The sequence below is a fragment of the Genypterus blacodes genome, unplaced genomic scaffold (assembly GCF_046128005.1).
Source record: "Genypterus blacodes isolate CSIRO-AG114 ecotype Tasmania unplaced genomic scaffold, CSIRO-AGI_Gbla_v1 ptg000067l_1, whole genome shotgun sequence".
Classification (NCBI taxonomy): Eukaryota; Metazoa; Chordata; class Actinopteri; order Ophidiiformes; family Ophidiidae; genus Genypterus; species Genypterus blacodes.
Window position 1 is genome coordinate 13,873,141 of NW_027466879.1, and position 26,072 is coordinate 13,899,212.

The 26,072-nt window shown below is 43.3% G+C and overlaps 1 protein-coding gene across 12 annotated transcripts in view; it reads right to left on the minus strand.

The window, feature by feature from the left end:
- Positions 1-242: 242 nt before the first annotated feature.
- The window catches only part of celf6 (CUGBP Elav-like family member 6), a 116,579-nt gene continuing 90,749 nt past the window's right edge, over positions 243-26,072 (minus strand). For 2 of the 12 annotated variants that reach the window (XM_076155711.1, XM_076155709.1), the window contains 9 exons: positions 24,799-24,927; positions 20,749-20,828; positions 10,658-10,801; positions 9,570-9,714; positions 8,465-8,614; positions 7,715-7,777; positions 7,055-7,135; positions 4,194-4,337; positions 243-370 (listed from right to left, as the gene is read on the minus strand). In XM_076155711.1, the coding sequence (XP_076011826.1) occupies positions 243-370; positions 4,194-4,337; positions 7,055-7,135; positions 7,715-7,777; positions 8,465-8,614; positions 9,570-9,714; positions 10,658-10,801; positions 20,749-20,828; positions 24,799-24,927 (1,064 nt within the window). Of the gene's footprint in view, positions 371-4,193; positions 4,338-7,018; positions 7,136-7,714; positions 7,778-8,464; positions 8,615-9,569; positions 9,718-10,657; positions 10,802-20,748; positions 20,829-24,798; positions 24,928-26,072 lie in introns of all 12 variants that reach the window. The other 10 variants (XM_076155712.1, XM_076155715.1, XM_076155714.1 and 7 more) reach the window with 10 other exon arrangements.

Below are 26,072 nucleotides of genomic sequence, written 5' to 3' on the forward strand. Positions count from 1 at the left end.
CCTTGGCACAGATAAAGACCCGGTACTTTACCTAGTATAGTATCTCTTTGTGTTGTTCAGCTTTTGTAGTGATTAAAAAGCTGTTTCAGGCAATGCATTCAAGAAGTTTCACATCTAGTAACCAGACTCCAAATCTAATAGTTAATTTATGCAGACAAATGGGCAGTTTGTTGTTAGAACAGGCGTGGCTTGGCAGACGGTGTGATATCATGGATGTTACCTGGGTACGGACAGCAGAGGAGTCAGTAAGGTCGGTTGGCATCCTTTGGCCGCTTTAGCTGCACCTTCAGCCTCTTCATGCCTATCTGGAAGCCATTCATGGCCTGGATAGCGGCTTGAGCACTGGACGGGTTATCAAAACTCACAAAGCCTGATACGAGAACAGAGGGAGAGAGAGAAAGAAAGAGAGAGAGGGAGAGAGATATTCAGGCGGTGGAATGGCGGAGAAATTAGAGAGCGGGAATAACGCATTGGGAAGGGAAAGGAACGACAGAAAAGATGAAAGAGCAGCGAGGCAAAGGAGAAGAAGAGGAAGAAGAAGACCCTTTTTAACTCTCAACAATGACACAACAATAGCTCTTTGTTTTGGCTTTTGAGCAGATTAATTGAAAATCTCTGAATTAAAAAAAGATTACATAAAATAACACAAAGGCTAATAACACAGATATTAAAAAGCAAAATGAAAGAAGGGCCATTAGAAACAAGGAGTCGAGGTTGGAACGGAGAACAAAAACAAAAAAGCCGTTTGAAGATTAGAGGGAAAAAGGAGTTCTGTGTCGTTTGGAATTTTTCCGGCAAAGTGCTATGTGACTCTGTGCATGTGTGTGTGCGTGTGTAACTGCTACCTGAGTGTGCACGTGTATGTTCCTGCGTGTAATTGCATGTATCTAAGTAAAGAGTAAGGGCATGGGGGTCGAGACGAGATTCTAGGAGCAAGGTGTGGAGGACGGAGGTGCCTGCTGCTCTGAGTTATCGCCTGGGTGCTGAGGCGGAATGAGCCCACAGCTTTCCACACTGGGACTCCATGCCTGCTCTTATCAGACACGTCAGTGATTGACGGCCTGAATTTTCCGCCTGCCAGCTGATTTGATCACACCGCTATGGGTCCAATTTAATTTGGGGGGAGAGGGCAGGCTTTTGTCAGTGCAGGTGAGATAAGGCTGCTGCTTTTACAAACCCTTTAAACAAACTGAGCAGGGAAGGGCCTGTCAGTTGCCAGTGATCTTCCTCCTCAGCCCTCTCGCACACACACACACACACACACACACACACGCACACACAAGCACACACGCATGCACATGTACACCTCCTGGCTTTAATAAATCGCTATACCTCACATTTACATCCCCATGCCAAAAAGGTAAAGGCAGAGCGAGGGCAAAAAGTCCACTGCTAACTTTGAGGAAAAGAAAGTCAAGCATGTCTGAAAGTGTGTTTTCTTTTTTGGCTTTAAACTCTGACGTACATTTGGCTTCAGTATGTAATTCTAAGTGTTAACTAGTCATTGAATGCAGATTGCTTTGTAAACATCTGGACATACATATGGACAACTCTTTCATCACTACAATTTATCTAGTAGCTATATGAACAATTTTTGAATAAATGTTCCACTAATTGTTACTAATTCATTGAACTAAAGTAAGCTCTATAAAAAAATTCTTTTTTTTATGGGGCCTCATTATACTGATGTCCATGTTTGAATTTTTACTTTGAAAATGTTGCAATGCATGAAAGTACAAAAAAACACCTTGATACACTTTTACTCTCCCTTGATGCTATATTGATGGTCACACTGAGAGAAAACATGCTATTTGACATGCTCTCACTTTAAGATCACATCCTATAAAGGCCCAGTCTGTTCTAATGCATCAAGTCTGATGACCTGTATAGAATGATGGTCATAATACTGACGGAGATGTAAACACTCAATATGCATTAGGGAAAATTAAGTCAAGGACAAACTTGAGCAGTGAGGAAGGCGGTAGGCGCACTATTGGCAGCTGTCTGAATAAACACTCTGCTTTTACATCAATGCATTGATTATTTATTTAGATTGACTTTACATTATCCAGTGTCGACTGGATATTTGCTTGTCCAGTCACAGCAGATGCGCTTATGCAGTGGCTGTTACTGTGTCTAGAAGTGTTAGATGAACGTGGGGGTTCCAGCATCACTGACACAGTGTTGAGTTGCTGCAGTCATATCTAATCTAACACGGTTAATTTTGCTGGGCAGGTGTGAATGTGAGCCACTTAATGAGTGGATTGCTGATAGAAAAAAGAGCAGGAACAGAAAACTGACTAACATGGAAAAGAAAAAAGAACAACAAAAATCAGTGTTCCTCTTATCAGAAGCTGTTCATGTAATTCTTTGAACGTCTCCTCATTTCTGTTTTCTTACTTCTATCTAAAAGCAGAGTTTGTGTGTGTGTGTGTGTGTGTGGATGGGTGTGTGTGTTCTGTGCCATTCCGTTCTCTAAAGACCTTTTGAAATTAATTTTCTTGCAAAACCCTGCTAATTCCACTTAACGAGGCAGGCTTTGATCACTTTTAAATGTCAATATTGAGTGACTAAACACAGTGGATTAAGAGTCATGTATGTGGACAGAGTGTGTACACAGTAAATCAAACACAGCCATACACCTTCCTTATATGGAAAATGACATGAGGTCGACATTTGTGCCAAATCTTGGGTTTTGTCTGTAATGATTCTGTAATCCATTCAACCTGTGCACACATGCTTTTCTTTTTCATCCAAATTAAAAATATTTAACAGTCTGCCAAGTCAAACTTTGCTGAAGTCAAAATGCAAACTTTACTATACTTTGCCTGACTGTTATACATGTTGAATAATTAACTTGAGATAATTATTGCTTCATTTTGTCCTATTTGAATTGACAATCTTTCCTATTTCCTGCATGAATATACCAGATTATTGTTTTGGAAATTATCTTTTCCATATCTTTCCTGCATCCTCATGTGGGTGTCATATGCAACGCCCATTAACCACACCGAGACTAAAATCACACATTTTTAAGATGAAGTGGTCCAAGTTCTTGGGGGCCTAATAACTTATCCCCCTTAATGCACAGCATCATCTCCCTAATTTGTTAATGTCTCGCAGAAGAGCCCTGGGGCTTCTGCTATAAAAAGGAGCGAGAAATGAGTAAAAAACACACACGCACGCACACACACACTTGCACAAAAGAATAATGGGTTAAATTGCTGTTTTTCAGCCAAGATCTTAATTAATAGCTGTGAAAAATCAGTCGGTGAAGCTGATGAGGTCACCGCCCCTTTGTCCTTCCCTTTTGTTGACTGACGTATACTGATGGTGAGAGGCATATGCTCAGTGTTGAGAGGGAGAGAGACACACTGAGAGACGGAGAGAGAGAGGTGTGTTGGGGGGGCAACCTGAGATGGACTGAGAGAGACAGATGAAGGAAGGGGGGAGAATTAAAACCTCATAGACATGTCATGATACACTGAAAGAAAGCCTATGCCCCCCTCCCCGTTCCCCCTCTCTTTCTCTCTCTCTCTCCCCCTCCCTCTCCCTCGCCCTCCGTCCCCTGGGTGCTGCTGTCCAACTGAATCAACAGCAAGGCCCACACCAGTCTATTATTATCTCTTTAAGCCCGTGGATTCCACCTGCACTGTCTCCACCCTGATGAACTGGTTTCGCTGTGTGGGAGGTGAGAGAAGAAGAGAGGAAGGGTGGCGGGATGGGTGGCTTGTTGCCTCGCTGGTAGATTTGCTCTGAGGTAAAGGAGGTTCGGCAATGGCGGGGATGGATACTGAGTGCATAAGTAATGGTCCGGTAGAGTGGGTGATGAAGAGAGGTATGGAGAATTGGCAATTTTGGGTTGTTGCGGGTTTAGCTTGTGTGTATGTGTGTGTGTGAGTGTTTGTGTGTGTCTGTTTGGGCGATTTTCCTCACTACCCCACCCCCATTTCTTGTGGCCTCTCCATCGTCTTTGATATGAAATTGCGATGGAGAGCGGCGCACGTGTGCAATCCTTCTCCCCGTGCCCCCTGCTCAGTGGCATGTAACGCCAACTTTAAAATGTTAATTACATCTTGATTAGGATAGACACTGGGAATAACAGCAAAAGCAAACAGTAATTGCAAGAAAAGAACACAGGCCACGAGCAGACTGCCAATCAATTCTCACTCCCCCGTTGACGTTCGACTCACCGAAACATTTGCTCTGATTGGTCGCTCGGTCCACAAAGACTTTGGCAGAGATGACGTTGCCGAAAGGCAGGAACATTTGCATGAGCTCTGCATCTCCGAACTCCTGGGGCAGGTGGTAAATAAACAGGTTGCAACCTTCTGGTCCTGGTGACAAGAGAAAGACAACAGGAAGGTTACGCGGGAGCACAAACAGACAGGCAGAGACAGCGACCGCATTAACACAGTGATCAAATGCGGTACAATTAGGATAATACTTCAAGGCAGACAGGGCTGTGTAAACACTATACTTTAATGATATGACCTGTGGGACAAATATTACATTTGAAAACATATAAAGACTTATGGGAAGTGGGCCACAATTGTTCCTACTAATAGTCAAAGCATTTACTCTGGAAATTCATTTCCTTTTGACTGCTTATTTTGTGACTTGATGTTCCACTTGTATACTAGATGATTTAGTGTAACTTTATTGAAACATAGAAACAGTTTGACTCCACTGCTGTCTTGTTATATGTGTTATGCACATGTAAACATAGCTACACAACTAGAAGTATAAGACATGACAAAAAGACTAAGGGAGACTAAAGGGTCTAAAAGTGAAAGACATTGGGGTTGAGTTGAATATATTGAGAAAGCAAGAGAGAGAGAGACAGAGAGAGAGAGACAGCAAGGAGACAGAGAAAGTAAACAGGCAGAGCGCACATTAAGACATAAGCCAAGTTTTTGCCCCAATTATTGTGTGACTGTAAGACTGGCTTCCAATCTTTCTCCATCCCTCCAAACTCATCCCTCCAGCTGCCACATATTGTACAGGCCAATCTGGATAAAGGAAGAAATGAAATGAAGAGAGAAGCAGGGAGAGAAGGCAAGCGAGCCCTGGACAGAGTGAGAGAGAGAGAGAGAGAGGGGGAGAGATGGAGAGAGGTGTGATGGACTCGGGGACTGTATGCTTGTGGCTGGCTGGCATTCTCTGCTGTCTCATTGCTCTGGGTGATAGCATGACGAGATGAGACTGGGGCTGCTGAGAAGGCTGATAAGAGGCCTGCAGTGGTGGCTGACTGTAGTGCTGCTATGCCTCGGTGAGATAGAGGACACACACACGCATTCACACATGCGCACACACACACACACAGGTTGACAGAGTTCTTTCTTTTCTTTTTTTTTCCTTTTTTTAACAGTGGCGGTCTGAATATCAGCTCAGTCTGTTTGCTTAGATTTAGGTGTTGGAAGATTCACTCTTTAAAATGAAGTGGCTTGTTGGAGGGAAACGTCTTCGTCTTTTGTGCTGCTATATTTGATAGGTAGTTCTGTGGCGTGCTGCCAAATTGTTCACTTTTCTCCCTGACAGCGCAACAGCCCCTGTTTTTTGGTGACTGACCATTTCATACCTGCCTTTCACGTCTACAGTAAGTAAGTCTGCCCATTCAGCTGTGTGGAGGAAAAGAGATTCTGTTCTTGAACTTTGCTCATTTCCTCTTGAGTGAATACATGCCTGAGTACAGGAGCTTCACATGTGGCAGAATACTTGCACTCTTTTCCAAACGGCAATCTTTGCAATCCCTGCAAAACTAAATCCAGTCCATGTGAGGTTAAAGAGTTCATCCATATAGGTAGCTGCCGGACAGCATCGCCTTATTTTCCAGCAATATAATGCTATTTGCTGTGTCAGAATGTGTTGCTTAGCATATGCAGCGTTGGAATGTAGCGTAATGAGATGTGTAATGATGTGCTGCCTAAGACGCTCAGTTAAACTAAAATGGTTACATTAATTCAAAGAGTAGGATTGTATGGAGAAAATGACATTTGTGAGGGTGTAGCACACATTGTTCTTGTTGAAAGACACGCACACACGCGGGCATGCACTCAAGACACACACACACACACACACACACACACACACACACACACACACACACACACACACACACTGGGAGGCTTGATGCTGCAGCTTGACTTTGGCGGCGTGTTCAGGTTTAGGTGTCTCTTGTTAAATGGCAGGGCTGCAGACTGTGGCAGTGGACTGAGACGGGCTGGGAGAACAGCCAAAACCCAGAGGAGGCCAGAACACAGACAGGCCACTGGCTCAACCAAGAATAGCTTTGTGCTTGTGTGTTTGTGCATTTCTGTGTGTGTGTGTGCATTACCACTAATTCTTGCTAATGATTAAAATGTCCCAGGGTTTCAGTGAAAGATTGGTTGTCGTGAACAGTTGGTGTGTGTGTGTCTGTGTGTTCCGACAAGTGCGAGGAAATATGCGAGTGCATTTATAATAACTGCCTCCCTTGTTATGTCTATATTTACTCTTTATTTGTGTGGTTCTGCATCGTGACCCTGGCACGCATGACCAACAAAAGCAAGTCATCCTGGCTGCAAACACATTTCAGAGTTTCTATCTTGAATATTCATGCTACTCTAAGCTGTCTCATACAATCATATAGGTGATAAATTAAGACTGACAAATGGCATCAAGAAGAGTGATTTACCATCACGGTATATCTTATGCTTTATTACGTCTGATGCTGTGGCATAAGAGTGAACACTACACTAGCAATGGTAATAAATGATTATGCATGCAGCTAATTAATCTGATGAATATTTATAACCACTTAAACACATTGTAATGGACTGATTAAGCAGTCCAACGCTGTGAGTTTGAATTAGTGCAGTTTTTGAATAATGACAGAGTAACTTTCCATCTCACTGCTAATGTTCTTCTCTTTAAATGGGGGAGCTTTTTTCTCACATTTTCCCCAGCCAGCTTTTTCCCTTCGCTCGCTAATTCAAAGCACCACAGCTACATTAGAATGGAACATGGCAATTATCACCTTTTATCTTGGGTGGGCGCGCTTGCTCGCTCTTACCTTCCCTCTGTTGCTGGGGAATGATGGTTGGTTGCTGGGGGAACGCTTGGCTGATTGGCGCATAGGCGGCAGGGTAGGCTGCTGTTGCAAAGGGAGAACCAGAGAGGTATTTTTCACATCTCCATTTTCATATTTGACACAACAAAACTCAAATCATTATTCCATTGTTCATTTGCATCCTCTAGACATTGCATAAATACATTGCATTATGACTGGAAGCCTGGGCTCATTTGGCTGGTGGATCACCACACAAAGAGCGTGGCAAAAAGGGAGCTGAGTGCAGTTCGACTAAGCAGACATACAAAGAAAGAGAAATTCACACCATGCTAATGAAGCCGATATCAGGTGGAAAGCAGTGGTTATGGGAACTCTATGTCTGCTATCTTGTAGGAGGTTATGGCAGGTTCAGATCCTCTGCTCTCAGTATACTTTTGGAATTAAGATTTTTGTGTGGGTGTATAATCAAGTCAAGCGAAAATCCCTTTTCAATCCAAATGTAAAGTAGACTAATCCTGGAGGAAATTGGCTGGTCGTCCTGGGCTATCTCTACCTGTCATAGTGTCTACTGATGAGACGGACCGAACAGGAGAGGGGGAGGTGGAGCAGGAACAGATGGAGGAAGTGAGAGAGAGCAGAGAGGAGTTAGGAGAGACAGATCACCTGCGTAGTGTTGCACGCCAGCATAAGCCTGTTGGAGAGGGTCAGTCACCGTTGGACTTTGTGCTGCAGAGACGGAAAGAGAGATGGAGAAAGGAGTGCAGCAGCGACGGGGAGAATGACCGAGGGAGGACAGAGGGGAAAAAGACAGGAATAGATAGAGAGAATGTTAGAGAGCAAGGCAGAAAAGTGACAAAACTGTAGAGAATCATTAGGGGGTAAGATCATACAGGGAGAGGGAAAAATTTGGGTTGTCATAACCTCTCAGTTCTTCAAAATGGCTGTTCGCCCCAGATGTTTGCATCAAATATTAATGACGTGCCAAACAAACCGCTTTGTAGTTCATTACAGTTGCAGCTGCCTTGCATAATGCAGAAACAGGGAGTGCGTGTCTGTCAGTTCTTCAGGAATGAGTCCCAGACAACATTAAGAAGCTAAGGAGGGGCTGAGACACGTTAAATGAACAATAATGAACTGTTGGAGGAACTGATGATGATTTATCATGAAACTAGAGCAGGCTGCACAGAAAGACACATTTGACTGGTCCTTAACTTGAAACGCTTCGGCCCAATGTGGGGATATTATTTCCTCGCTACTCTCGCGTTGTAACAATTGGTGATGTTCTCAATCGTAACATCCACAACTTGGCATCAGTAAACACAGGAAATTAGTAACGTTCAAGGCCATGATGATAGAAGTTACAAATGCATCTGTTGCTTCACCTGCCGGATGAGTAAACGCTGTTCCGCTCACCTGGGTAAGGATGAATACCATTGGTGTAGATGGGTTCGGAGGTGGGCTGACCGTTGCTCTGGGGTGGAAGGGTGCTGAATCCGTTGACCCCAATCGGGGTGGCTATGCTGGGCACGGCTGTGGCACTGATGCCTGGGGGTGTGCTGGTGCCTGCAAATAGAGACAGTCATTAGAGAAACTGCAGGGGTGCGCGGGTGACATGCTTCATAATTCGGAGACGCATCTAAGTGGATGCCAGGGGGGCCATGCCTCTTCTTCTAACAGTGGCCTTTCCTCCTTGTGGTAACGTTCCAAATCTGTCACCTTGTCGTTGCCCTTTTGTGCTGATGGATTTTTATTATTTTTCTAATCCAGGTGAAGGGCATTCAAGTCATGTAGGATTATGTTTAATAGGCATTACCTGGGTATGTGTAGGACTTATGGATTACAAATGCTGCATACAGCATCAAGCCACTTTAATACATTTGCAATGACCCTGCCTTCAGGCGGCCTGCCTACTTAGTGTCGAGCCATCAAAGCTCTTCATGACAAGGGCCAAGAAGATAGTTCAGACTGAGGTCCAGGATTATCTCGCACAAATCTTTGCTCCTATATTGTATAAGCCAAGGACTCTGCATCCCAAAGTCATCGGATTGGCTCCGTTCCCAGAAAACACAGTGTCACAGCGACGGAGAAGGAGAGCGACAGACAGAGGCAGAGAGATAAAGAGAGAGAGAGAGACTATAATGTGGCTGCCAATGAGTGTCAAGGAATGCAGTACATCTTTTCCCATCATGCCTCACTCAATACAAGGCTCCTCTTCCTTTAATTCAACACTGGCAACGTCTGCTCCAGCTCAAAAAATAGGGCCTACATCTTAAAAAATGTAACAAGGGCAAAAGCAGAAAGGCCTTGAATGAATATATTACTACAGCTTCTATAATTCTTACTAATGATGAAAATGTTCCAGGGCAGTGTGAGAAATGGATAGAGAAGTCCTCTGTGTGTGTGTGTGTGTGCGTGTGCGTGTGCGTGTGTGTGTGTGTGTGTGTGTGTGTGCCACTGTGCCTCTGCGTACAGTATGTCAGCGCACGCGTATGCCGTGTGTGTACCTAACGGTGTATACCTGAGGACGGTGTCATGGGAGTAGCGACCAGGCCGTTGACATTGAAAGCTGCCATTTGCTGCATTTGTGCGGCAGCGATGGCGGCCATGGGGTTCAGGTAGGACCCTTGTGTCGCCGCCATCAGGGCTGCTTGCTGTTGCATCATCTGCTGTAGGATTAAAGAGCAGTGGGGAGAAAGTGGAATGGAAGGAAGGACAGAAAAAGGGAAGGAGGGTGAAATAGCCGCAGGACCAGAGCCATGTTTACACTCACATCTCTGTTTGTTTGGCCCGTGTCTTGTTCTTGAGCAGAGTGGTCTGTGTTGCCCTGCAGCGTTGCTTTGCAGTAACAGAAACACTGCTCTGGTCCTGTTCTCATTATATTACCATAAACTAAAGGTGCCTCATATGTATACCTGCAGTAACCTGTATGTCCATGTGCTGTATGTACATGTATATGTAAGAAAAAAGGGGGGCAGAGTTAGTCGAGACAGAGATTGTACATGAGTGGGCGATTCTCACCTGTCAGGGTGAGTTGTTAGCTACTGTGTGAGTGCAAAATCTCACAGACTCCTAACTCAGGCTGTGACTTTCATGTGTGAATATGAAATTGGGAGGGCTGGCAGGCAAAAGGGGGATGGGGATGAGTTGGTGTGGGTTGTTGGTGGTGACGTGCACCTCCACGCGTCTTTCTCTGTGAAAAAGAATTGTGTAGTTGGATGAAATGCTCCAGTGACAAAGCTCCGGATCGGCGAGTCGGCAGTTTAAATTGGCAGGCCGGCTAGGGAAGGAATGTAAATGTGAAGTGAATGTTTGTAATGATGAAAGTGAATAAGTGAACGGCTGAAAATGAGACTACATGCAAAGCACCTCCTCTCAACAAATGAAGAAGGAAATTGACACACATCAGTGCAGTATATTCTGTGTGCCCTCTGTACATTTAAGGCCATTTAATAGTGTGAATCACTTCAATACTTGTCCGCTGGAGGTGACACATGCCTGGTGGGAGAGATTGTGAGTTCAGACCTCATATCACAACAGTTTTTGTTTTCTTTTTCTTTTTTCTATTTTAAAGCTCACCGTCTCCTCCCCCGCCGGGCTGAGACTTACAGCATGTGAGTAGGCGCCATAGGCCCCAAACTGGATGGTCATGGGACTGAAGATACCGAGCTGCCCTGCCATCTGGTGCATCCTGCGCAGGGTTCTTTCCTTGTCAGTGTCTGCGAACTTGACCACAAGGCTGGATGAGGCTCCCTAAAAGGACAAGTGCACGAGGTCAAGGTTAGAGAAATGTACACACCTGCACACACAGAGCACTACACTGTCTAATGCACAAACACACATGGAAGAAGCATCCGTTAGATTCTTACAGAGTGATGCAGGATTTGTGATACAGGAAGAAATGTAGATGAAGAAAACAACAAATAAACTAAAAGTAATTAACATTTGGGTAATGACTTGCATATTTGCATATTTTTAATATAATGAGATAACTAATACTGCTAACTTTAACAAATTTCATAACTACATTCAGTCACTTTTGGAATTTGCAAATCAGCTGTGCGACCAGCTGAGCTCCAGTTGGTGCCAGATTGACTTGTTTGGATTAATGAAAATGGATCGAATGATATTGTCATTTAATAAGTTTTTCCTAGAAATTAAGAAAAGAATATATACTGTAACTAGTGCAGTTGTGGAGCTCACATGATTTACCAAAGCTGTGAGCAAGCTGTCACTGGTTGGCCAGAGTGAAAGACTGACATGCCATTAAGAAACAAGGATTATATTATTAGCATTACATTTCCATCTTTTATCCTGTGTTTGAATATAAGTTTCTCGCAGGCGGGGGTGGTTTCCATGGGAAATTATGTCGAACAATGCAGTGGCTATAATATGTAACGGGAAGCTGATCTTTGTTGGTATAAGCACTCCATAAAACTGTGTTTGGTTCTGTACATCAGCACAAAGGGAGAGGCACTGGTGAGGCATGTTAATCCTCTCTGTTATCCGATGCCCAGTGTACACAACTCTCCAGCCTCCAAGACCTAATATGCCTAAATCCAGGAAGCCAGCGGAAGTGAGTGAGGCTGTCATGACTGCTGTCATTTAGCTATCAGTGCTAAGTAGAGGAGAATGGTGATTGATATTTGCTTTTTTGAACTTTCCAACTCCATTGTATACACTGGAAGTGAACTGTGATCCTAACCAGATCCCACAGGAGTCCCAGTCCCCCACTGGTGAAGCTCCACTGAATACAGTACTGGGTAATTAGGTCTGACAAAAGCCTTCGGCATGTGGAGGGCGAAGTATTGACTAATGGCTCTGCCTTATGGCAGATATAGTTCCATATTGATGTCCGTGCTCCTGAGTTTGCATCCAATTAAATCATTTGAGAGACAGAGACCAGAGTTTGTTCCTCATGTGACATCCAGGCAAGGAGAGAGGGTGGGAGAGGGTCTGTGTGTGAAAGAGAGACAGAGAGATAGATACAGAGAGAGGATGAAGAGGCTGCCAGGCAGAGAAAGCAGCCACAGACACTGTCAAGAGGACCAGGCTCCTATTTAATTACAGGCAGTGCATGCTGGGAAAGAGCACCGAGCACTACCAGGACAGAAGGACACAGGCAGCCAGGGGGCAGTCGGGATATGATTAGTATGATCATAAAAGCAAAGACACATGAAGAAGAGGGACTCTATAATCACAACTTGGATTCATCGTTCAGAAAATGTCTCATCCTGACAGGGTCACTGCAAATTCAGGCTTTGATTTAGATTTCCATATTTTCTATGCATGTTAAAATAAAAAATGTGAGGAAACTACAGGGAACACAGTGCCAGAGAGAGATGAGACTGACCGGTGAGGGGAACATAAAACTCTGCAAGGGTGTGAAACCCAAGAAAAGCTGGACCAAGACTCTCTACTTAAGCAGAGCCATCCAGAGAGAAACTCCAGGAAAAAAGAAAATAAAACAGATCCTGTGAAGATGAATATTGCATCTGCACAGTACAAGATAGTACAGAGCAAACACAGTCTTAGTCCTGTTTCGTGCTTCTTTATTTTGCGGTATTTGGTAGTAATTTGTACAAAAATATGTCATATTTTTGGAAGCGCTTCATGAAATTTTGAACAGGTGCAGCTAAACGATGCCAATGGGAGGCTCGGCTGCTTTGTGGTTTGGTGAGTCATGGCTGCATCAAACCTTTCTTATTTACTCTGCTTAAAATCAAGATTCTTCTCTTACTGTTCTTCCTCCATTGATTTGTTTCAATATAGATAAGACAAATATATTAGGGCTGGGCGTTATTATCGCGTCATATAGAATACACAAGTTGTATAACGTGTACCAACTGTTGCCCTCACTGGAGACTACTGGACATCGCTGGGTAACCATAAGTACCTGGGAGTTACAGTGCATTATATTGATGAACAGTGGGAGCTGCAGTCACTGCTCTGACTGGAATGAAAACAGAACACATTTTGCTGAAACTTGGGCGGAACATTTCCATGTTGCACAGCAGTGGAACGTTTCAAATCAAGTCAGCACAGATAGTGCAAGAAATATGATCGCTGCTGCGAGACATCTGCCTTTTGAACACGCCCCCCTGCGTCGCACACAGTATCTGCAGAACAGTGCGTTTGACAGTGTCCTGACAAAACGCAGTTGTGGGCCACTTTATACACATACACACACACACACACTTTATATTTGATTTGATGACATTAATGATTAGGTTGAGATTTTAAATAAATATTTTAACTGCTACTGTGCAAAGGGAATACTGCAGTTAAGAAGCAACTTATCTGTGCACTTTTGTTCATATTGCACTATTTGTAAAATAGAAATGCGTAATACATTTCTTTTGAATTCATTATTCAATTTTGCACATAACAGCAACTCATGGGATTAATCGCGAATAAAAAATGTATTTGTTGCCTTTCTGATAGTCGCCTACCAAGTGTGTTACCTGAGCCTTCTAATACAACCAAGAGATTCTGTTGGCTGGAGATAAGTGTGCGAGAGAGGCAAAGGAATGAGGGAAGGCATCAGCATGGACCCCAGGGGAGAGAGCGTCTCAGATGGGATCCTGTCAGAGCCAGCCAGCACCCCACCTCAGGCCAAAGGAGACCCATCTGGTGCTTCTCCCTCGATGCCATTTCAATTAGTTAAAGCAGCGCACCGATGTGGTGGCATTAACAGTACAGTTTCCCCCCTTTCTAATTTAATTTCATCCCACCTTCTGACCTTTTGTAGTTGTTTCTCAACTTTGTAGGCCACTAGAAGGTACTGGGCTGCTGGATTTAATGAGGCTGGCGCTGAGCAAACATCAAGCCGCCCACAGCGCAGGGGCCTGGCATTTAGATCACACTCATTTTCTGCTTTGCTTATCTGTGTATTCTTATATTCATTTAATACCTCATGAAGGATGCATTGTGAGCACCAGGACTGTGAAAGCCTGAGGCTACTTCTAACTCGCTGTGCCATGATTCAAGATGAGTCTAGTCTGCCCTGGTCGGTCTTCTCCCAGTAGACTGCAACAGCAGTGGAGAGACCGAGTCTGCAATATCAACACTCTCATGGTAGCAGCACTAAAACACACTCTTCTGCAAGAGCTTGGCATTTCTGACTTTTATTGCATAAAGGAGGACACACCCCTCTAAAATAAAAAAAGAATTCCTTCACTAATCCTGACTCCTACAGAGAAATATCTCCCGTCAGAGCAGGAGATCTCATATCCTCACATCTCAACCTGATGTATTCTGACAAGATCCGAAGCATAATCAGACAAAAGTAAATTTCAAGAAAGGGAGATCTCCCTGGAGGATCAAGAGTTTCCTTCCATATGAAGGCAAAGTAATATGGTGGCCACGTAATGAAGGAACAGGTGGCAGCAGACAAGAAGCACTGGATGCAAAGCAGCCACTCCTCACAGGTAGCAGAAAATCACAAGCTGACAAACAAACAGAATAATAACCTCCACAGGCATCCTAGACTCCTATACCTGGAGAGAAAATGAATTCGGCGAATTTGATAAGGGCCAACAGGGAGCCTTCACTTTTGACAGGTACAACTAAGGAATTTGTCACGGGTTCAAAAACTAATCTAATTTCTTGAACAACACACTTGACTTGCGAAAATCTCCTATATTGGATTGTGTATAGTGCACAAAATGCGTAGAGGGGAAAATACACAACGGTAATTGAGGGATTAGAACTCAACTACAGGAGTGAAATGGCATTATGCCTTTATCTCTGCGCTGCTGTGATACAAAGACACTGGTGTTAAGAGTGTACCAATAGGTAAACAGACACTCATCTTCCATCCTCTAAAGAAGCTTAAAGCACTATAATATTGCGACACGTATTTTAAATGGAAAACTGCCATTTCTGAGCATACTAAGCATGCCTAGCATACTAATGACGAACAATCAAGGCGCTGAGGATCCACTGTACTTTTTCTCCTTCTCAGCAAACTATGTCGAATATGACAACCAGTAACTTTCCAGAGTTGTGTCAGCATTTCACAGAACCATGTTCTCTACAGGTTTTCCTCTCTAAAAGTGTTAATCGAGAATCTGTAATGATCTAATTGAATAAATCATAACAAGTTTGTTCAGTAATTGGATCAACCCCATGCTGGCCTCATGTTCAGCTCTCTGAACCTTGCTATATGTCAGCTAGCCTCATGGGAGGACTGTCTCTCATTAGCACTGGATAATACTGTCTTGGTCGGGTCTTGCTGTCCACCACATACTGCTGCAGCTGCCTAGCACACTGCATCAAGTGGTGAGACGCAGAGGCAGAATACTGTCATTCAGAATGATGTTTCACTCTCAGTCTATTCTACATTGTCTCCATACATAGGACAGCTCAGTATGTTATGCTGTAAACATGTTGCAGGAAAAACAAAGGCACATGTAATATGTCGGGTCAAATACTGCTAAGTTTCAACAGTCTGCTTCTAGGGCTATTTTATGAATTGTATGTTACATTGGCACACTCTCTGGATTGTTTTTTTTTTATCTCTCATTAATCCCGAACTATAGTATCACACACATGCACACTTCTGTTGCTGCCAACACCAGTGAGTTTCACAGGCCCTGTCAGCCACGCTGTGACACCGAACATGACAATGTCTGCAATTTGCTGGGTGCTGTCTGCCTGCCCCGGGCTCTGCCATTTGAAGCCTTGCCACCTGTTTCTCTACAGCCTTAATTCAACAGCTGAACCAGCCAGTGAACAGCCTGTTACTGGCCCAATCACCTTTTAAGTTAATTTCAGGGGCACCTGCAATCTGCAATAAACATCAATTAAAGCTATGACCCAATCTATCAGTGCCCGGCCTTCGGTGGCATCCTTTGCCCTTAAGCTTCATTAAAGCCTTTCATTTTGGGCCAGTGTATTTTGGAGCAGGTATTATTTATGGCATGTGTATGTGTGCCAGGTAACACAGATGCTGTAGAGAGAACATTAAGGGAGAGACAGAGTGAGAGAGGGCAGAGGGAGAGAGCGAGAGAGGACTCTTTAAGCCCACTCTCTGAATCCTGCCTCCTGTTAGTCTGTTGTTGACGACATGTGCCAGTGATATTATCCAAATTAACTGCATCCCATCGGTACCCAAGCCTTAGTTTGGGTACTAATGGCCACCTTGCCTATTAATCTGTGTGGGAGTTGGATTTGAGAAGAGTTAGAGAACAGGTGCAGGAATAGAGATGCAGCGATATGGATAATATAGATTATTAATACACTTTTGGTTGCTTGTTGATCCACCCTGGATCTGTTTTGGGCACCATATGTTTCTTTGGACAGCTCATCTGCTGCAGACCTCAGGTGGCTCAAAGTCTCAACCTAGTGCATCTAGACCGGGACCATACCAAAATAATCACATATAAAGTGGATAAACGTAGGGCCCATGGGATGAATTTTAATGTGGACATCAAAATGCATCAAAAAGATGTGTAAATTTACATGTGGATTCCGGCACCATCTCACTGCCAGGAAGCATCCGTAAATATTTATTGCGGAACATCAGTGAAGTGTGTGAAGGTGCCGATGGCTGCCAGAGACTGTGTGTGTGTGTGTGTGTGTGTGTGTGTGTGTGTGTGTGTGTGTGTGTGTGTGTGTGTGTGTGTGTGTGTGTGTGTGTGTGTGTGTGTGTGTGTGTGTGTGTGTGTGTGTGTGTGTGTGTGTGTGTGTGTGTGTGTCTAGTTGTGGAGCACTCATCAAACATAGCACTGGCACTGAGATGCTTCATAATTCATCATTTATTTTACTGAAGCTTTTTTGGTGGCCTTTTGCGAGCACGACACAAGCATATCCAATTTGTCATTAAGTGCAGTTTGACAAGAACTACGGGTTTAGTGTCCGTAGTCTTCAGCTGTACAAACTCAGCATGTAATACACATTTATTTCATGTGTCTCACAAACATTTTCTTGCTTAAACAATTCAAGTTTCTAGTAAATTCCAATCAAGAAGATCATCTTCCCTCTCAACAGAAGCACATATTGTAACCTGCATTCCAACATTTAATAAATTCCTTACATAAACATTTGCTTTATAACCTTATCTTCAGGTCTTAGATAGCTCTTAATATTCTAATTCATTCTGTTTAATTTCTCATCTTAACTATAATCATAGTTATTGTTTGTGTGCTTATAATTACAGTACAGATTAAGCAGATATTTTTGATTGTATTATATTGTGGAGATAATCTGATGAAGAGTCACCTACAGTAAATTACTCATTTTCTATGTTCTCACACTTCCCCCTCTTCAAAGTGTTTGTTTTATGATGTCGGACAGAAGATCATTTCTAATGCAATTATGCAGCTATTCTTAGTGGAATGACAGCATATTTGCCTGGAAGCAGCCATTGACTCTTTGCCTGTGCCCAACAACTTTCTGCTTTGGCAGGAAGCCAAAGTTAATCTTCTTTTCTAAACTAACTGTCAAGCAAAAGAAATCTGCCTCTTTTTCAAGCAATTTACTGTAGTTAAAGTTTGATTTTCAGCATGTTTTGTTTATCACCTCGGTGCTATTTATTTTCTTAGAGTAAGCGGAAAGAGCCAGAAAGGAATCTACAACTGGCATTCACTGTCTCAGGAGATGAAGAATGTCTCCAGGTAACACAAGGAAATACACATCTTCAGGTCCAACAAACACAGGCAGTGTAAAAGTGACAGCCTCATTCCAGCAGAATTCACTTTAAGTTCCTTTATCAAAGCAAGTGCCACTCTGTTTGTGCCAAGCACTGAATGAATTCCAGCCAATGCTCGCTCACTCTCTCTCTGTCTCTCTCTCTGTCTCTCTCTCTCTCTCTCTCTCTCTCTCTCTCTCTCTCTCTCTCTCTCTCTCTCTCTCTCTCTCTCTCTCTCTCTCTCTCTCTCTCTCTCTCTCTCTCTCTCTCTCTCTCTCTGTGTGTTAGAGAAGGTTAATGTAGTTATTTTTATTTTCCATAATTGTGCTGATCCATTCCACTTGACATATAGAAACCAAATTAGCTACTTGGCATTGGTGTCACTTGAAATCCATTAATTATTACATAAAAAAACCTTAATTCATTCAATTTCCTTTCATTGACTCACATTATTTCAGTTTATTTATCGGTCATAGTTTCATGCCAGCACCCCATCCTGCTCATGATTGTGCCATATGTGCGTGAACACACACACACACACACACACACACACACACACCCACACTGTATACTACTATTACATATAAAGCATTTGTATTCCTTTCTGGACTGTGAAGAAATCACTGAATGGAATAGAAATTCACTAAATTAGACATGAAGACACATTGTCCTTAGTTATCTGTGGTGCTCAACGAGGTTTAATTATGCCATATAATATTCATATCTTTACTTGCTCTCTGGTGACACTTTATTACACTACAGATATGGTAGAGCCTATTGTCCTCTCATTCTACTTCAGTTCACACTGTGATTCTGCATAATGTTAAATGTATGCCTGCACCAAAATGAGGAGAACGAGCACACATATACTCTGTGGGAAAAATGAATAACAAGCTGCTTTTTAATTAAACTGAGTTGACACATACATCGTTTTGAGACTGTGAAGTAACACATTAAGAAAAATACCAGGTCTTGGCTAACAAACTGTTACCCAAGCTACATGATTAAACTGTAGGCAGGCCAAATGTTAACAGGGTGCTGATAAACTGTTAGTGTCCAAAATTATGATGAAGGACTTAATGTTGAAGGAAGCATTGTGCTCTTCCTTATGTGACGCTACATCATGACTCTATGGCCATTTTCAGTGTTGCTTGTTGTTGTATTAACCTATCTTGAACTCACAGCTAAGCTGCCCCAAGAAGTATCGTGCTATGGAAGTTATTTGTCAGATGGGAATAAAGAATAGAAGCTGATCTTTGTATTTGGTTACGTTTAAATCTGAGAAGGAATAACACTCGAGTAGTAAGTGGTTTCATATTCTTTATCGATAAACTAGAGGATATAGTATTGTACTATTTGACAGGGACTAATCTGTGACTTTGAAGATACCATGAGTTGTATGTGAAGTCGGCTGCCATAGATCAGCAGGTAGTACATGCAGTGTATTTTATGGCTCATCAATAGCACTGTAACCAATATTTTGTTTTTGAACATGAGGTGAGTTGTTCTCAGGATTCATTCCAGTCATGGCTCACGTTCCATCACATTAAATTCTCCATTTATAAGACATAATCCCTCTTGCACACGTAAGAACGTGAACCCAAAGCACAATGTTTCACTATTTGTTCTGATAGTTCTACAGCATGTGCCTGTAAGAAACAACCTAATGTCAACAGTGTCGGCATTCTCATTAACAACGTAAAAGTACATAAAGTACCTCCTGTTGCAAGCTAATAAAACCATCTATCCAACATTGCATGCTTTATATTTGTCCTTTGCAGGGCCATGGGGGGGCTGGAGAGTATCCCAGCATGCAATTGGTGAGAGGCAGGGTACAATCTGGACAGACCAACAGTCTATCACAGGCTAACACAAACCTTACACACAAAAAAGAAAGAAAGAAAAACAAATGATATTACTCGGTCCACCTGCTCCATACAGCTGCTACTGTGATGATGATGTAGTGTCTTCCTGTCTAAAGCCAGGGGCAGAACCCTGGTGATAATTTAGCTAATGCAAATGTAAGTATTGAGAAGTATATTAAGAGAGTATTTCAAACTGGTTACTGTTGACAAAGCATTTTCCGTCATGGAAGAAAACATTTCTACCATTAAGTAGTCAGGAAATGTTCTTCTTTGCTTCAGTCTGTTCTGGTTTAAACTCTATCCCAAAGGTTTTCTCCTATTTGCACATAATCATCCTTGTTAAATACTGGCTGCTAGTTTAAGAAATATAAAAATAGCCCTCAAAGTAAGTTAACTTGCTGTGTGCTTGCTTTCTATTCTTGTCCTGTACATTTTGAAAAGCTTATATGTATCTATCTATCTTAATCAATCCACAACCTCGTTTTCAATCTGTTTGCAGTAATAACTTCATTCTGGCAAACACAATCATGGATTCGTGTGTTGTGTGCAGTAACCATATATTTATATGATATATAAACATCCTGTCTATCTGCTGAAAGGGCGGTTTGAATAGAAGGAGAAGGAATTGGATACTGAGTGAAGAGAAAGAAATTCAGAGAATGCAGCTGTGTGCTGTTGCTGACTGTGGGAATCTTGTTTGTGCGATAACACACAGTGAGAATCTGTGTGAGTGTGTGGACTGTTGGCATTTTTTGAAAGAAGATCCTGTGGTGACATTGAGCCACATGTGTATTGTTTACAGTGTTCAGATGAATGTTAATAGGGTTGGACAAAATAAAGCTCCCAACAATGTAATGCAGTCCAATGCAATACACACAAATACTCTGCTCTCTGTGTGTGCGTGTGTGCGTGCGTGCGTGCGTGCGTGCGTGCGTGCGTGCGTGCGTGCGTGCGTGCGTGCGTGCGTGCGTGCGTGCGTGCGTGCGTGCGTGCGTGCGTGCGTGCGCGCGTGTTATGTTATGTTATGTTATGTTATGTTATGTTGGAGCAAAAACAGTGGACACAGACAGACACCCAACTCTAATTTCTACAAAACTGCATACGCCAAGTGTGATAACACTTATAATGCCCAGTAATGATATTTAAGTCAGTGCTGTTTTCATAACAACACTTGTGTGAGTGTGTTTAAGTGTGTTACTCACAGGCATGGTCTGTCCGCCATGCAAGCTGTTGATTGCAGCCTGTGCTTCTGCGTGGCTGGAGAACTTGACAAAGGCACAGCCTGTATGCACAGAAAACAGAGAAATAGAGAAGGGAGGGGGACAACATTAGGGTCATGGCCTTTGAATAGGAAGGGAAAACATTATTCATTAACATTATTTTGATGTTATCTTTGTAAATATTGTCATTCAGTTGTGTGTTCAGTGCATAACGGAACAAATCTAATTGTAGTGAAGGCAAAAGCTGCATGGAACATCCTGTCCCTCGCCCATTTCTAATTCTGCCCCCCACACGCACACACACTTTGTAGCATGGAGCCAAGGCATTTACTATCCTGACTTGTTTGTGATTATTAATCTGTTTAATATTTACACATTGTGATTTGTGTGCAGTCACTCATAAAAGAGATTATGATGACAAAGGCACAGTATTGTAATCTGCCCATCTAGCTGAATCTTTGCTCCCAGTCTTTACTCAAGGGACATTCAAATCATCTTAAAACTGCCTGGTTGTTAATGCACAAAAGAGAAAGTAAACATGGGAGAGGCTAGCCTGAAGCACAGGCATTGCATTAACATTTCAAATCATCTTAAAAAAAAGATTCAAGTCGATAGTAATACTAGAATTTGTATTTTATAAGGACATGCGCTCCTTGCATCCCACATGGGTAGTGTACCAGTGTACAGATAATAGAAGGAATCAAGCTACTATACCATGAAGAGAAAGCTGAAATACAGTAGACCTGAAATGTGGTAATTTTCCGAATCCCATTAAATTAAACAGGAGCTATTTCTCTAAGCTTTATGGTTGTCATAGACTGCACAGGGTATTCTGTTATGTCCTATTCTTATCTTTGCCTTCAGGTAGCTCATGTGTTAAGTCAAGAGATACCTAATTAACAAACTTGTGGATTAATTCCGCCCCGTTTCCATTAATCGAGCAGCGCCAGTGTTTTAGGACCAGACAGGCCCTTTCGCGAGCTCCGTCTGCGTCCGCCTCAGAACTGCTGATACTTACTTAAAAAGCTTTCAACGAGCTAATTACACCCGTTCATATACATTTATTCACCATTCATTCCCAGAGGAGTCAAGACGGCCTATTGAAATTACAGTCACTGATAAGTAGACTCAGGAGAGGTTCTCGGCATCGGCAGCGACCCATTCACACCTGTACCTCACGAGTCAGCTTGGCTTCACAGACAAACAAAAAAATTACCTCCTGACACAATTGAAAGGATGTGATGAAAGGACATGCAGCACTTGTACAATCACTGCAGAACAATTTCCAGCTTTACCTGAGGCACTCCATTCACATTCCATCCACACAGTAAATGATGAGTGATTGCAGCTGATGTGTATATAAATGTGGAGAGCGGTAAAAGCCATGTGTTTTCTGTCCTCAAAGCTGTATAGATCCACAGAGGGCAAACTGATAAGTCAGAAAAAGCCTTTGATTCCAGCACAGCACTCCTACCCTTTTACTTTGCCCGAACACCCCTCTGGGTAGAGGCAGGAAAGGTCTTTATTCGTCCAGCGGAAATGAGTCAGCCCACTGTGTGCCATTTGACTGCAAGTCTGTCTTTGAAGGAACAAAAGCGTTTAACCTTTGTAGTTGAAATAATAAGGGGCAGTTTGTTCTTGTAAAAGCCTGTAGTTTTGTAGGGCACGATAACTTGCTGGTGGTTCTCTCACCAACAGTCCTCTAACAAGGCTGTCAGACATTGTGCCTCAGTCACAGTGACCCCAGCTGCTCAGCCCAACCCCACTCCAAACGGAGGCGCTCTGCCGTGTATACCGTTCATGGCAACGTTACATTCAAAACATACAATGTCCTCAAAAATCTCAACCAAAGAGAGCTGTGTGTCGCCTTGTTTTTTCCTGACCTAGAAAGTAAAAAAAAAAAAAAAGTTCAGGGACACAGAGCATGACATCTCAAAACTGGATGTGCCGTAGCCTCATAAATTATAGTGCACATTTGAGTTTTTGAATTTGATGGCTCAGAATGAGTAGGGGGGAGGAGGGAAAAATGAGATTGTATTGCTTTCAAGCGAGAGGATCTGCGCTGCCTTTTGAATTCCCAGGGTAATAATATGTATGCATGAATTCCATCCCGCTGGATGGGTGACATTTATAACACAACTTAATTATAGACCTAAAAGCCATCTCTCTATTATTCCTGACAATTCTGGGCTCTATTCAACTCTGGCAGCAAGTGTTGCACTTTGAAAGTACTTTGGGAAGAAGCGCCATGGAGAGATGGATGTTAAACTTCTCGGCCTTTTTATTGGGTGAAGAGGGGTGCTGAAAAGCCTCCGAGTAGCATAAATTTACATCAACAGGGGACAAAGGCTCCATCATGGAACAGATAGCACTGTCAATTTCAAGGTCTGTCTCATTCAAATTACGGGAACATCGTCCCAAGCGTGGCGGCTGGCAAAATAATTTGCCGTAACATCCCATAATGATTGCGTAGGACTGTTGCACAGTGAGTGATAGGACCAGGCACCGTGTATGAGACCTTTGTCTGGTGGGATCATACAGGCAAAGAACATAGTTACTATTACTCTACAGTGTTCCCGTTCGCAGAAGAGAAACTTGGAAGAAAAGAGTATGATCAAGCCAGTGACAAAGACGAAAGGTATGGCAGGTAAGAAGAAGAAAAGGAAAAAAAAGGGTGAGGTGTGGCGGTGTGAGAGGATGTGGGTGAAAAGGAGCGAAGGTGCGAATACGGGAGAAACTAGCTCCTGTCTGCCACAGAAACACCGGCCTTATTTCATTTTATACGCTGTCAATCAACTTGAGGCATGTGAGCAGACATAAAGAGGGGGAGTCGGAGACGGAGAGACAGAGGGAGAGACACTAAAAGAGGAAACAAGCTAGTGGAGAAAGAGAGAAAGGCAGTGGGCTGGCGGGACGACGCAGAGCAATAGACCGAGGATTAACAGTGAGGGGAACAGATGTAGACACAGATAGGCACGTGGCTCAATATAGCCAGCCTTTCTCTTTGATATCCTCCGAAGGCTCGTACATTATCAGCCCCTTCCTCGCCTTCCCACACATCTCTTTCACACATTCAGATGCTTCATATAGGAGAATAAATCACAGTCAACAGAGAGAGTGAGAGGGCGAGAGAGAGAGAGAGAGAGGGACATTCTCGGGTTCCCAGCAATATCGTTGGTGTTATCGTGTGAAATATCATTGCTGAGAGACAGGGAGCCATCAAAGGGTGATGGGAGAGCCTTGCACATTCTCATAACAGTCCCACCTGAATCGCACATTCATAGCCATCTTCAATTTGACAATGCTCTGTTTAACTAAATAGCACAGAAGCCACAGACACAAATGTGTGAGCCGCTCCTGAATGCAGGCAGATCTACAGCGCAGTGACTAACAGCTGCAAAACCCAGAGCTCGGCTGCTTTATTTACAGTAGGACATTATCGTCCCATAGCGTCTCTGGGGAGGGATGATGGGAATGTGGGAAACAAACACGATTACACCCTTCTGCCTTTCAGATAACAGGAAGAGAAGGAGGAGGAGGGGATGGGGGGGAAGAAGAGGTGTTTGTGTTGTATTTGTTATGTAGTCCAGCATGAGAGGAGGCGCCGTGGCGAGGAGACAATGCAAGAGGAACATAGTTGAGGAGGAAAGCGGATGGGAAGAGAGGTAGAGTGAGAACGAAAAAGGAATGAAAATAGAGAGTGGTGAGAAGAGAGATGTGGGAGGATGAAGGTGCGAGTATGCCGTGACGATGAGGTATGGATGCAAACATGCAAGACACCTAAGAGGTGATTGGGGGTGGGGGGGGGAGAGGGTAGCATAAGTACGGGGACGGGATGAGTTGCTCAGAAGAGAGGAGCAGATTGCCGAAAATGTCAATGAATACACGGCGGATGACGCATTGCACTGAAAAATATGAAGCACGTAAAGAGAGAGAGAGTGCGTGAGTGAGTGAGTGAGCGAGCGAGCAAACAAACAGAGAGGGATTTAGAAGCACAGACAGGGAAAGAGTGCGAGGTGTGTGGGCTCTGACCCTTACTGGCCCCATCGGGCCCTCGCAGGACGGTGCACTCCTCAATCTGGCCGAAGGTCTCGAACAGCCGTCGGACGTCTTCCTCGCTCTGCTGCTTGCCGAGCATCCCCACAAACAGCTTCCTGTCTTCTGGATAGGAACCAAGGGAGGGGAGGAAAAGGAAGGGGGGTGTAAGAGGAGAGAACAGACAAATGCTACAGCTGATGGCAGGCACCTTTCGGCTGAGCTGAGAGGAACTTGTGCAATTCAAAAAGGAAAAAAAAAAAGAAAAAAGAAACCCTCCTTTTATCAGCAGTCTGCTGTGTTGGAGTCGACTACGCTGCTCCGCTGTAGTCGTTGTCGTTATTGTTGTTGATCTTACTGTTGTGTGGTGTGCCCCCCCATCCCAACCCCAACCCTCCATCCGGCTATGAGCGAGATATATTCCTGCTTCCAGAGAGCTGTTCAGTCTGTCAGGCTGTTGTTTGATAGAGATGATGTTTTGCCGCGCAGTGGGTTTCAGATGGGGGCAGAGGGAGAATGAAAACATTTTGCTCGGGTGCCGGTGTTTGTTAGATCATTTTGGAAGGCTTAGTTGGAGGAGGAACAAGCGGCAATGTGGTGTTACATTTCTGTCATCGCCAAAGGAGTAATTACAACTTGGAAGATTGTTATACACTCAGCGGCCACTTGTAAAATCCAATCTAACACCCTCGCGATAAATCCTACCTGTGTTAAGCTGATAAAGTGCAGGTTTTATTCAGCTCAGTTTTTGTATTACAAAGTGTTTCTAGATGGAGCCAATGAAGCTTTATATAACCGCTCCACTAACAGGCCACAACAATGACCATTGAGTTGAACCAACGCATCTCTGACACAATGTCAATAATGCTTTTATATTGGATTGTAAGTGTATATCTAACAAAGTGGCTACTGAGTGGATGTCAGGCTGTTGTGTTATCAGCCGGACAGCTTCTCCCATCTGCAGTGTATTCCAGCTATTTTGTATTCTACTCAATTCTATCTTATCATATTCAATCTTAAACTACAAACAACATTCTCTTTGTCGTTCTCTACTAGTTTCTGTGTGGTTCTCCTTATAGTAATATATTGTGAATCAGATTTGTCACTACATTATTCTGTCTGAGGTTAATGATAACTGGTGAGGCTTGTGATGTTGCCTAGTCTCACAACATAACCACTGTTTGTGTCTGTGTGTGTGGTTTAGTTAGTGAGCAAATCAAGATTAATCTAATATGTCTGTCCTTTCAAAACTCACTTTTAGCCTCATAAGC